Source organism: Tachyglossus aculeatus, chromosome 6 (genome assembly GCF_015852505.1).
Source record: "Tachyglossus aculeatus isolate mTacAcu1 chromosome 6, mTacAcu1.pri, whole genome shotgun sequence".
Lineage (NCBI taxonomy): Eukaryota > Metazoa > Chordata > Mammalia > Monotremata > Tachyglossidae > Tachyglossus > Tachyglossus aculeatus.
In genome coordinates this window covers 27,657,985-27,672,404 of record NC_052071.1, presented here as the reverse complement: position 1 = coordinate 27,672,404, position 14,420 = coordinate 27,657,985, and the positions used below count along the sequence as shown (strand labels likewise).

Sequence of the window (14,420 nt, the reverse complement as noted above, 5' to 3'; positions counted from 1 at the left end):
ACTGAGAATTTCTCAGCCAAAGGGCCACCTCACCAAGGTGGCAGTCCCTCAAATGATAACACAACTTCCTAAATTAAAATAGACTTTGGGGCTCCTGATGCTGCTATATGACAGAGGTTGTCATTTGCCATGTACTTTATCTTGGAAACAACAGAGCTTTATTTAGAATCCAATGACCATCCAGGAAATCTTCAGAAATTGAAGTGGAATGGGCTTTGGAAAGGAGTCTAAGTAGACTAGCTATACCTCCCAGTCAGGCTAGAGAATCCTGGAATTTTATTATTATTATTATTAAGTGTCTTTGAGTCATTTCCGATTCGTAGTGACTCCACAGATATACTTTCTCCAGAACGTCCTATCCTCTGCCATAATCCGCAACCTTTCTAATGGTTCTTCCATGATCATTGTCATGGTCTCTGTCGGTCTGTCTCTTCCATGTTTTCCCTGGACTTTTCCTAGCATTAGTGTCGTCTCCAGAGAATTAGTCCTCCTGATTATGTGTCCAAAATATGCTAATCTAATGGAATTTTATAGGATGTTCTATTTTAGCCATGGTTAAGCTCATCTTGAGTCAATCTTCAGATGGTGTTTCTTGTTTTAAATGTTTAGAATCCAGGAACAAGCTCAAGGATGCTTAGTACATGTTCACTTTATAATGATGATGGAATCTCCCATCAAGTACAATGGATGAGCCTCGATCCTGAGACCTCTGGCTCAAGAACCTGTATTGATTAGGGAACTATCAATCAATCAATCAATCGTATTTATTGAGCGCTTACAGTGCAGAGCACTGTACTAAGCGCTTGGGAAGTACAAGTTGGCAACATAGTGGCTTGAACAGTGCCTCTCACACTCTGCTCACTCAGCTTTCTAGAATGCGTAGTACGGGTACCCCCAAACACTTTTAATCTTTAACTCTACCTGTGCTTTTCCACCATGGCATCCTCTTTCTCACCATCCCACTTTCAGAGTCACTGCTGAGGCGGAGGAAGGAGCAGGGAAGCAAATGGAAGCTATTTTATTTAATACTAAACATTTAATTGGATAAAAGGGAGGAAATGTGGCCTAGGGAAAAGAATATGGGTCTGGGACTCAAGAGCGGTGAATCCTAATCCCCAGTTCAGTCACTGCCATTGGCCTGCTGTGTGTGACCTTGGGCAAGTCACTTAACTTCTCTGTACCTCAGTTCCTTCACCTTTAAAATGGAGATAGATTATCTGACCTGCTCTCCTCTTAGATTGTGTGCCCAGGTGGCATAAAAACAGAGTCCAATCTGATTAGTTGATATCTATGCCAAGGCTTAGGACATAGTAAGTACTTGATAAAATGCCATAATATTATAAAATCCATGTTATTTTTCCTCATATCCAATTTGGAAACATGACAGACTGTTAACTCCTTATGGGCAGAATTCGTGTCTACCAACTCTGTTGTATTGTACTCTGTCAAGCTCTTAATACACTGCTCTGTATACAGTAAATGCTCAATAAATGCAATTGATTGACTGATTGATTAAATAGTGATAAAGAGCAATAAACTAAAGTAAAATAAGTGATTTTGAGAAAACCAGTAAGATCCCTTTTTCCACAGTATATTTGTAGTTCCTCAATTAAACATTCATTTTTCTTTATAAATTTCACATCAATTAGAGTTAGGGAAAATGGAGATGGATCTATAATTCTAACACATAGAACAAATAGTAATACAAAAGCCAAACAGCAAATAGTTTATGTTAGACCTAAATTAGATGGTACAAATGTGAAAAATGAATACAAATAGTGGAATACCCAAGCCACTGCTACACGGTTGAAACACCAAGAGCAGGGCCATCTTTGAATACAAAGAAGCAGAAGAAGCTGAGAAGCAGTGTGGCCTAGTGGAACACGTACAGCCCTGGTAGTCAGAAGACCTGGGTTTTAATCCCTGTTCTGCCATTTATCTGCTATGTCACTTAACTTCTCTGTGCCTCAGTTACCTCATCTGTAAAATGGGGATTAAGAGGTTGAGACCTATGTGAGACATGGACTGTGTCTAACCCAATTATCTTGTATCTACCCCAGCACATAGTATAGTGCCTGGCTCCTAGTAAGCCCTTAAATAGCAATAAAATGAAATACAAAGGACACAGACACACTTACTGTCACCTCTCAATTTTCTGGGTCAGTCTCTAGCTCAGCAAGCTGAAAACCTGAAAATCCAGAAAAATAAAAAAAAATCATTTTCGTACTTGTGTTTTCAGAATGCTGGAGGCAAAAATCCCTTCAGATTTTGAGGCAAGAATCAAGGTTGTGAGCAGCTTTAGCCATCCCTAGCTCCTCAGTGTTGCAACTCTGGATGGGGAGATTGGAAACCTCCTGAACTTCCTCCTAGCTGGAGAAAGGACATGGGTTACCTGTCACCCAGATTATCTGAATCTATATGACCGAGATTATACTGTATTGGAGAACCCTAGGATACGTGGATATGTGTGTAGTATGTTCCTCAACTATGAGTGTATTGTGAGGCATCTTACTGTGGGATATTTTCCCATAGTCTTCCATATAATTTGTTAGTTTCCTAATTCAGAACCAAACTCTTCATGACAAGGAAACCATTAAAGATAATTGAAAAGTATAATCTCCACCATCCCCTTGTCCCTTCATCTCCACAATTCCTGATGATTTTCTAAATTTCCATACACCCCAAACAAGGTACCACATCACCCTACCAACCTACCAGGTATTTCTTTTAACCAGGGATTCGTACAGATCCTGCTTAAGCCGTGTGCTGCCACTGCCACTTCTAGCAAGAAGAGATGAGAGAATGTTAGGGGGTGCAATCAATCAATCAATCGTATTTATTGAGCACTTACGGTGTGCTTACTAAGCACTTGGGAAGTACAAGTTGCAACATATAGAGACAGTCCCTACCCAACAGTGGGCTCACAGTCTAGAAGACTGTACCCCAATGACCAGACCCCTGAGTTTGAGCCCTGTCTCCTGGCCCTAAAAAGTGAGCCAGGTCACTTTGACCCATCCACATCCCCCTTTCTGTTCTGTCAGCTTGGCTTAAAGCACCTGTCTCCAATGGTAACTGCCTGCCAGCTCTCATCACCATGGAGACCAGGAGTCACTTTATCCTAGGGCATTTCCAGTTACGATGACAGCATTTCCCCACCAAATGAGCCTTCTCTTTTCCTTGCCTCTATGCAGATCATCCTATATATGCTGCATCTCTCCTTAGCCCTTGCTGAAGCAGAGAACCCAACCAGAAAGTCACTGATTAGGAAGCAACATGTGGAGGTGGGGAGAGGGGAGAAATTAATCATTCATATTTATTGTGCACTTTGTTTACAGCACTTGTACTAAGCACTTGGGAGAGTACAATATAACAGAGCAGGTAGACAATCCCTCCCCACAAGGAGCTTACAGTCTAGAAGGAAAGAAAAATAAAGAAGTGAGGAGAGAACTGTCTTCCCTGCAGCAGTTGGACGTAATTCCAGCTGGGTGTTACAGATCCTGGGCTATGTCATTAATTAGTACATAATCATACCTCTGGATTTTATGTATGTGATCAAACTGAAGGTATGCTTGTGTGGCTTATATCTAGGGGACAGTATTCTCATCCAGGATCTGCCACTTACCTGCTGTGTGACCTTGGGCAAATCACAACTTCTCTGTTCCTCCATTTCTTCAGCTGTAAAACGGGGATTCAATACCTGTTCTCCCTCCTACTTAGACTGTAAACCCCATGTGGGACCTAATTATCTTGTACCTTCCCCAGTGCTTAGGACAGTGTTCGGCACATCGTAAAAGCTTAACAAATATTATTGTTGCTATTATTCTGATAATGTGAAAGGGGACATTCACAAGGCAGGGGAATAGAGCAAATGTTTTAATGACAGTGCAGCAAAGTTTTAAATAATAAGGCATAGCAGCAGAATGTTGAGCGACAACAGCAGAAGGCATACCATCAGACTGGCAGAAGGCAGTTGAGTAAAGCTTTACTGTCCTTGAACTTTTGAAAGAAGACACTTCCAAAACTGCCTTGCAAAGAGTCATTTTTTATGCTAAGAACAAAATATGAGTTTTCAGTTAAAATGAAAAACAAAAACAAAACCACTCTTGAGTAGCCACAAAGATACTTCTACTTAAATGAGTTTTAATATTTGAGTGGTGATGCCTATATTTGACTTTCATTTATGTGACATTCTCAGCAATCATATAATCTGCACCAAAGAAACAGTTTACCACATGTGCCACATCACCTTGATTTGTATAGAATAATGAATAATCTATAAGGGGTAGGGACCGTCTCTATATGTTGCCAACTTGTACTTCCCAAGCGCTTAGTATGGTGCTCTGCACACAGTAAGCGCTCAATAAATACGATTGAATGAATGAATGAATGAATGAATATAAAATCCAGCCTTTTTCTATTCTCTATTAGCTTTTCCTGAGTCCAGGCCAAATTAGGGCCCAAATGGCTTTAATTAATAAAGTCTCATTTTAGGCAATGCTAATGTGAGTGTAATAGGGAGAACGGAGCTCACTGTTTCCTAATTAATCACCAGATCTGTAAATCTGAATACAATTTGTAAGCACTACATTAAAATGAGTCATTACATAGTTTTATTGATAACTAAATTCTTAGATGCCAGAAATACTATAAAGTTACTATAAAGTTAAAGATATTTTAGTTTATGCCTTTTAGTTCAGTTATCAAATGAAACATTCAGATGGTGAACTCAGAAAACCCATATGATTTTTCAAATGTTAGCTGGATTTGTTCCCTATACATCAATTGGAGACGCAGCATGGCTCAGTGGAAAGAGCCCGGGCTTGGGAGTCAGAGGTCATGGGTTCTAATCCCAGCTCTGCCACTTGTCAGCTGTGTGACTTTGGGCAAGTCACTTAACTTCTCTGTGCCTCAGTTACCTCATCTGTAAAATGGGGAATGAGACTGTGAGCCCCATATGGGACAACCTGATCACCTTGTACCCCCCCAGCGCTTAGAACAGTGCTTCGCACATAGAAAGCACTTAATCAATCAATCAATTGTATTTATTGAGCGCTTACTGTGTGCAGAGCACTGTACTAAGCGCTTGGGAAGTACAAGTTGGCAACATATACTTAACATATAGTTGGCACTTAGGAAATACCATCATTATTATTATCAAGGTTTGTTGTCAGCTTCCAGCATAAGAGCAACAAGAAAAATGCTTAACGTCTTCACAGATTTATGAGCCAATTAAAGTTCACTGCAATGAACACTACTTCCTTCAATACATTCCAACTCTTCAAGACTTCTCAATTATACTCTTCAACATTTCTCAATTATACTATACCTTGATTTTCCCATTTGAGCCCAATGAAATCTGCCCTCACGGACCACCTAATGAATTGTCTAAGAACTGCAAATGGTGGTGGGTCCATTTTTGTTACTGTATAATTCTCTCTCATTTGTCCAAGTATAAATATTTACTTTGAATAGAAAATGCTAGGAAAACGTCTGGCATGGAGAAAGTGTCCCATGAGGGCTCTTTAAGACATCAGTGAAAATCAGCCTGAGAGTCCTTTAACCCTCCAGTAAATGTGGCTGCCAAGAGAGGTTCTTTAAAAGATGCATAGGGAGTTATACACATAATTATGAGACACACTGAGTGGTAGCGATATGGAGGAATGCACAAGAATGATGTCTGACGACCCTCAAGCAGCACCAGTGAAGAAACTATTAGTCTGAGTAAACAATTCAACAGTTATACCCTAGGGAATTCCCAGATTCTATTCCAATCCCATCACTAACTCACTTAATGGAGCCTGGAGACCCTCTGCAGTCCACATAATGTTTCCCCAAATATAATTCTGAACCAGGTGCTCTTTTTCTATAGCCACTATTCTAACAAGTTTAACAGCACCTGTATATATGTATATATGTTTGTACATATTTATTACTCTATTAATTTATTTACTTATTTTACTTGTACATATCTATTCTATTTATTTTAGTTTGTTAGTATGTTTGCTTTTGTTCTCTGTCTCCCCCTTTTAGACTGTGAGCCCACTGTTGGGTAGGGACTGTCTCTATATGTTGCCAACTTGTACTTCCCAATCGCTTAGTACAGTGCTCTGCACACAGTAAGCGCTCAATAAATATGACTGATTGATTGATTGATTATCCGTCAAATCCTGAAAAGGAGGAATAAAGAATAGTCACTCTTTAGAGATCAGACTAGAAACTAGACTATTTCAGGTTCAAGATTTCTATATTTCCATGCCTATTCATTTTTCTAAAACACAATTATTTCATTTTCCTTAAGCACTGCATTTTGATGTTTCAAACCAAGAACTAGGATCCATTCAATAAAACCAAGATTTTACTGCTGGGTCTGAAAGGCTAAAGCCAAAAACGGGTTGAAAAAAATTGTATAGCATTCCTATTTGTCTTTAGAGCAAAATCTGATTTGTTAGATGAGTGAAATTTGAAACTTTTTTTATATAGGAATTTAAAAGCATTAGTTCAACTTACTGATCCAGAGTTTTTAATTAAGATTAAATTTTTGTGTGTTCACTGATTGGCCCCAGAGTCTGTCTTTTTGAAAGAAACCACCCAAGGATGCTAGTAACTACTACTGCTCCAGATCGCCCTGCTTACTGTTGGAACTCCAGAGTCTGCTTGTCCTGAGGCCCTGTAGCAGTGGAGCAGAGGGAAGTGAATAGAGATTAGGAAACACCAAAATATTATCTGACACTCAATAATAGTAATAATAATGATATTTGTTAAATGCTTACTATGTGCCAAGAACTGTTCTAAGCGCAGGGGTAGACACAAAGTTAATATGTTGTCCCATGTGGGGCTCACAGTCTTAATCCCCATTTTACAGATGAGGTAACTGAAGCACAGAGAAGTTAAGTGACTTGCCCAAAATCACACAGTTGACAAGTGGTGGAGCTGGGATTAGAACCCACGATCTCTGACCCTCAAGCCCATATTCTTTCCACTAAGCCCCACTGCTTCTCTAATCTGATTGCTTCTCTCAATCTGATAAACTGTTGGGATATTTGAGACATAGTGGGCAAACCTTCTTATCGATAGAGAAGCAGTGTGGTCTAGTGGATAGAGCACAAGTCTGGGAGTCAGATGGACCTGAGTTTTAATCCTGACTCTTCCACTTCTCTGCTGTGTGATCTTGAATAAATCACTTAACTTCTCCATGCCTTAGTTACCCATACGTATAAAATAGGGATTAAGACTGTGAGCTCCATGTGAGACATGGACTCTGTCCAACCTAATTAGCTTGTATCTAATTAAGAGCTTAGTGCAGTGCCTGGCACATAGGAAATGCTTAACAAATACCATAAAAAACAAAACAATAAAAAAAACCAATACCTTGATCTTTAAACTTATGCTTGGCCCATTGAGAATCAGTCCAAAATATCAATTTTCCTCCAGAAAACTAAATTTCAAAAATTTTCTTTTATAGTAAAGATATGGTCTGATTTCTTAACTGAATGTGTAATTGAGAATATGGCATAATCAACAAGTGTGAGGCATTTTCTCTTTTCCCTTTTGTAGGAGCAGTTTTCCTGTGGAATCATTGTTGTGGCCTTTTTTAAAAATTTTAGTTTACATATTCATTGTTCCTCCTTTCACAATGGATATTACAGAACGCTTACTATATTTGTGTTTAAGCTGTATTAGTCACCATTCTCTGATTTTCAAATTGCAGAATTTGACATCCTAAGAAACAACTTCTCCCTGACACAGGAATGAGCATTCTTTAGCACAGCTCACAGATATCTGAGACACTTACTGAATCAATCACATTTCACAAACAAAAACCATGAAAACAGTTTTTATTGTAACAATAGTAAAACATTATTTATGGAGACTGTTTAAATAACAATTCAGCTAAATTGGCACTCTCATACAGTAAAAGCAGCCTGTATAATTGGCTTTGACCAATAATAAATCACTTATATAATGATGAATATACAATGTTTTACCAGGTCTTTTGATGTATGTGAAGTAATTGCTTTCTCTGTTATGAAAGCCACAGATCTATAATTCCAGCTTTTAAGTACTCAAAATTTGTGCAATTAAAGGGCGATTTCTTCCAATGGAAACTATTCCAGCTTTCTAAAGACATTTTTCTGGAGGTTCAAAGTTGATCTGTAAATCAAAATGGAACAGGCCCATTTCACAAAGCCACTGACTTCAAATCTGTGCTTGTAAACCCACTTTTCTATGAATAGTAGGTCTGTGCAGAATTCAATATTGTCCTCATGTCTAATCATTTAAAGCCTGCCCTACCTCCCTGATATTTTCCAATGAGGCTTTACTTAACCATCAAGGGAAGTGTAAAACTGAGCAATAAGTAGGATTGATTTAACAACATGTCTACCAACTCTGTTACATTGTACTGTCCCAAGAGCTTAGTACAGTGCTCCGACCTATTTCGTAGTTATACACAGGCTAAAGTAACCAGTCAATCACATTTATTGAGCACAGTGAACTGTACTAAGCACTTGGGAGAGTACAATATAACAGACACATTTCCTGCCCACGACAAGCTTACTGTCTAGAGGGAAAGACAGACACTATTATAAATACATAAAATTACAGGTATGTGCATAAGTGCTGTGGGGCTGGAAGGAGGGATGAAAAAGGGAGCAAGTCAGGGTGACGCAAAATGGAATGGAAGAAGAGGAAAGGAGGGCTAAGTAAGGGAAGGCCTCTTGGAGGAGGTGTGCCTTCAATAAGGCTTTGAAGGTGGGGAGAGTGATTGTCGGATATGAGGAGGAAGGGTAATCCAGGCCAGAGGCAGGATGTGGGCAAGAGGTTGGCAATGAGATAGACGAGATTAATGCACATTGAGAGGTGTGAAGTGTGTGAGAGGGGTTGCAGTAACAAGGAGGGAGAGTAACAAGGTGAGGTAGGAGGAGCAAGTGATCGAGTGCAGATGGTAAGGAGTTTCTGAATGATGCACCGCCATAATAATAATAATGATAATTTTGGTATTAAGTGCTTACTATGTGCAAAGCACTACTCTAAGCTCTTGGGAGGATACAAGGTGATCAGGTTGTCCCCTGTGGGACTCACAATCTTAATCCCCATTTTACAGATGAGGTAACTGAGGCACAGAGAAGTTAAGTAACTTGCCCAAAGTCACACAGCTGACAAGCGGCAGAGCTGGGATTTGAACCCACGACCTCTGACTTCTAAGCCCATGCTCCTTCCACTGAGCCACGCTGCTTCTCAGGGCTGAGGTCAATTAATGAATGGGAAGGCAAAAGGGATGTTTATTTGATTCATTTGATTTTCAGTAAAAAATCTCTATGGGAAAGGAGAGATGAGTTTTTAAAAATTGTTGCCTGAATTACCTGGCTCTGACACTGTGAGGACTGGTGATGAATGAAATGAATCGGTTTCTGTATTAACAAAATCTCCAGATTACCATTCAGTTAACAGAAAGCATATTTACCCAGGTGGGAAGATGAAAATGCTGGTGATAAAATAGCTGTGTATGTGTATTTTCATTCTATTTTAAAGGAGATTAACATGTATTTTTTAGGGTATTTGTCCAACCTGATTATCTTGTATCTACCCCAATGCTCAGTATAGTGCCTGCCACATAATAAGCACTTAAATAACATTAAAAAAAAAGAGGGAGACTGAGGAGGGGAGACAAAAAAGCTAGAAAAACCCGGAGAGGGCAGTGTCAGTGAAGCCAAGGTTATACAGCGCTTCCAGAAGAAGGTGTGGGCCACAGTGTCAAAGGCACGTGAAAGGTTTAGGAGGATTGGGATGAAATCATTTCTAAGTTTTTCTTCACTCGAATTGATATTAACAAGATTGTGGAGCAATGTTTAGAATGAACACTTTCTTTTCCTAATTAGTACCCCATAAAAATATTAGCTCAAGACAGTGTAGATATACAATAGATTTGGGGGGGATTTTTTCTTCTTAATATCTTTATTTGCAGAAGTTTGGAGATAAATTGGAAAGAGCGCTGGCCACTATTCAACGAAGTGTGAGCTAATTAGACTTCAACTCGAAATCTCTTTCTGTAATTCAAGTGTACCATTTGTTCAATTCTTACTCCTGATCTGAAAAAGAGTGTTTGGGGTTTTCATGTCCGCAAAGATTAAATTTAGAATCTATAGTAAACCTTTGCCCAGTATGTTTTTATGTTATCTGAATTGGACAACTGCTTAGTTACCCTAATACCCTGTTTAGTGATGAGACCTCAATTTGATTACTGAATAGGAATTCATATACCCATCACCATTCTTATTCCTTTTTCCTTATTTTAGTGTCTGTCTCCCCTGTTAGACAGAAAATTCCCTGCGTGCAGGAATCTTGCCTTACAATTCTGTTGAACTTTCTCAAGTGTACACAGTAGGCACTCAAAAAATACAACTGATGGACTGACAAGTTGGGCAGGTGTTAAGAAAGGCAATGAGTTTGATCACTGTGTTGGGAACACTCTTCAGAGCAACAACCAGTTTGAGAAAAACTATGGCTAGTTTTGAAATATTGCTGGAAGAAAAAGAGAATTCTCACATCTGCTTCTAGGAGACTACCACGATTCAAGCCAGCTAGCCCCAGGGGGAAATCAAAAATCAAAGGTTCGAGTTTTGAAATGAGCAAGCGGGACAAACCTTACAACTGGAATCACCCATTAACATGGACAGAGTCACTCTTCATTACACATGGATTTCAGCTTGATTTTTCTTTGTCCTGACTGGGGATAGTTTGCTCTTGATCCCTTCCGTTCCACCCCTTGACAAACTGGCAAAGAGTAACCTTGGGGTCCTCAGAGTCAGAAAGATGCGTTTGTATTCCTTTCGGAAATTCTGGTTGAGAAACCCATAGATCACGGCATTCAGACAACTGTTAAAGTAGGCCATAAAGTAGCTCATAACAAACAGCCACTCTGGAATCTGTGGTGCCACTTTCCAAGGATTGATAGCAACGGCAAGACCTATAAAATTTAATGGTCCCCAGCAGACTGCAAACAGGATGAAAACCACAAACATAGTTAGGAAATTTTGAAAATCGGCCACTCTTAGCTTCTGCTTGGAGTCTTGCCTCACCCGGTGTTTGACTTGAATCACCAGAATCCATATCCTCATGTAGCAGAACGTCACCACTGACAGAGGAACGATAAAGTGGATGACCACTACTGTAATGGTATAGGATGAACTGACTGTTTGGGTGAAGGTACAGGAGTAAATCCGAGGATCATACTGAAGAGAGCCCACAAAAAAGTTTGGCACGACGGCTATCACTGTTAATATCCACATCAGGCAAAGGTAACGGCAAGTGTTCTTGAGGGTGAACAGGCTGGCGTATCGGAGGCTGTGACAGATGTAGCAGTATCTGTTGATGGCGATGGCCGTGATATTAAAGATGGACCCAATAACACTTAGACCTGTGAGAAAGCCACTGATCTGGCAGTGAATGTTTCCCAGAGTCCACCCATTGTGGAAAATTGCACTTAAGATTAAAGGGTAGGGATACACTGCAACAACCAGGTCGGCCACAGATAAACTGATCACAAAGATGTTCCCTAAAAAAGTAAAGAGAAAAAGGATTAATCATTACATTTTCATGTGTGGGTTTAATCACCCAATCAAAGTTCTGAGGTGAGGAAAAGCAGCCATATTACTACCAAAACCCCTTCTTTCAGCTAATGGAAGTTCTATGGGCAACATTGTTCCTAGGTAGAGGGGTTTTTTTCCGGCTATGAATCTGGGGAGAATACCATCTATTATAACCAGGTTATCCTCAAATGGAAAACATAATGCGTGTTCTTTAAAGGTTTAAAAATACCCCTGTGAGAATGACAAAGGAAGTGTAAGCATTTATGATCTGAGGGATGACAAAGATATTATGCCTTTAATTGTAGTGCTTTGATTTTTCCTTATCTTAACTTGCATAATTGCTTGTCTTATTACTGCACGCATAAAGATACTGAGTTCCACTTATTTACTTTTACGAGCTGTGTATCAGTGAATTCTCTGTGAACAGAACCATTTTCATGTGTTAATTCTACTAATAAAAATAATGGGCTGCCTGTGGCTTTGTGTGTTCCCTTGCTCTTGGACTCAGTCACCCTTGGGCACAGCTATTGGCTGCAACCCATCACGCCGCACATTCACCCCTAGTACTACTCTTATTAATGGAACTTCACAGCATGGGGAGGGAAGGCTTTGGAGAGTAGAGAAAACCCTCAGAAGTCTCTTAAGTAACTACTAAAGAACAGAAGGACAGTCCATTGCTTCCTGTTTCCTTTAGGTAACTGTTTAACTCAGAAGAGTTGTTAATCAATCTCATTATTAAGGTTTACAAAGTGAAAGCTGAAGAGAATACAGGATTGTTTAGGCAGGTGATAGAGGCTTGCAATTTAAAATGGGAAGGACAGCCACATAGAGAAAAATCAGGGAGAAACACAAGATAACATGCTAAATTTAGTAATTTGAAAGTAAATGAAAATTTTTTAAAAGTAACAATTCCTTAATAACTATCTATAACAAGTTAGGCAGCTTGCAATGGGAAATTTACTGCTGATACTAATATTTTTTAGTCATATCCACACAGAAATAAAGAAGAGCACTGGGCTAAAGTTATGCAGAAAAGAACTTATTTTCTGTTTCATTCATTATTATATGTTGGTGAGCTTCCTCCTCTCTCTAAATTCCCCCTGACCCACAAATGGGCAGGTCCAAATTCATTCAATTTTATTTATTGAGCGCTTACTGTGTGCAAAGCACTGTACTAAGCACTTGGGAGAGTACACGATAACAACAGACACATTCCTGCCCACAATAACCGCACAGTCTAGAGGGAGAGACAGACATTAATATAAATAGATAAATAAATACATTTCAGAAATATACAGATATATGCATATGTGCTGTGGGAATGGGAGGGAGGATGAATGAAGGAGCAAGTAAGAGCAGTTCAGAAGGGAGTGGGAGAAGAGACACTTTCCTCTACCAGGGACTTAAAGTTTGCTATATTCCTGTGACCATTATTTAACTCTTCTTTCTAAGCTTATTCTCCATTCTGCTGCTTTTCTTATTGGAGGGCCTCTAATAGATCTAGGTCTATTTCACCTCCTGCTTTCCTCTTCTGCTCCCTGACTCCTTCCAAAGCTGGAAAGGGCAGACTGGGGTTGCAAACTCATGGCCCAGACTTCCTTACCACTGGGACTCTGGGTCCACAGGAAGGTACCTGTGATAACTGTGACCATGTTGCCTCTCCCTTCACACCCTACCTGCCGTTGCTAGAGAGATCTGTCCTGTCAAAGTGGGAGCAGGCAGAAGAGACGAGAGCCACCTTGTTAAATTATCTGTGATGAGAATTCAAATAGACTTCACCATTGGAGTAATAACCATGTCACTTATTAAGCACTATGTGCCTAACACTATGCAAAGCACTAGGGTAGAGGTAAAATAATCAGATTGGATCTAATAGTCTCTGTGCCACATGGGACTCAAAATCTAAGAGGGAGAGAGAACAGGTATTTTATCCCCATTTTTACAGATGAGGAAATTGAGGCAAAGAAGTTAAGTGACTTGCCCAAAACCCTAGAACAGGCAAGTGGCAGAGCCAGGATTAGAACCAGGACCTCCTGACTCTTGGTTCTATCCTTCTTTGCACTAAGCCATGCTGTCTCCATCAGAAGGAATTAAAGAGATGTGAAATCTGACCAGAATGTAAAAACTCTAAAAGTTGTAAAATTTTGATTACATATGCCTGTTAACAAATATATTAGTAAGAGGTGCAAATGGAAACACTGCAAAAGGCTAATTCAAATGGAGGTTTAAACTTTAGGATTTAAAACAGACCCCCTGCTGCCCAATCATTCATCAGCCCCCACTTGTTTAGCCTACTTTCCCATCATCTTAATTAGGTGATAGAGGCTTACCATGTGAAGGTTGTTCCTCAAAGTTGGTACAAGTCAACCACCTTCAACCATAGCCAGGAGAGGAGAGATCTGTTTTCACCCCCCATCCCCTTGAGGACTCTGGGGACTTTGCTCCTCTCAGGACCGCATCTTCTTTACAGTTGCAAAAGGTAGCGAGTCCACTTCTTTGCTTCCTAGGAAATGTAATTTCTCCTCTCCTTCTGAAAATACAACGCTGTCACCTAAGACTGACCATAATACAGCCCAGACTCTGACTCCAACATTGAGAACACTGGGGCACCTGTGACTACCTAGACCAAGAATGGCCAGCAAGACAATTCCCCTCCCAGAAGGAATGAACCACTGCTTTTTTGGTTGTTGTTGGACATTTTACTGAATTTGTATGGCTATTTCTTTCCCAGTGTGTCCTTGTTCCCCTTACTCTATTTTAGACTTTGAGTCTACCGTGGGCTAGATAAGGGATCCATATCTTTGTATTTTTATCCAAAACTGAGTAAAGCAA

General features: G+C 39.8%; 1 protein-coding gene across 1 annotated transcript; it reads right to left on the bottom strand.

Moving 5' to 3' along the window:
- Positions 1-10,556: 10,556 nt before the first annotated feature.
- Positions 10,557-13,240, bottom strand: GPR50 (G protein-coupled receptor 50). The gene is made up of 2 exons (XM_038747706.1): positions 13,192-13,240; positions 10,557-11,554 (listed from the first exon to the last, which is right to left on the bottom strand). The coding sequence occupies exons 1-2, from the start codon at positions 13,238-13,240 to the stop codon at positions 10,689-10,691; spliced, it is 915 nt and encodes a 304-aa protein (XP_038603634.1). The 3' UTR covers positions 10,557-10,688.
- Positions 13,241-14,420: the final 1,180 nt, after the last annotated feature.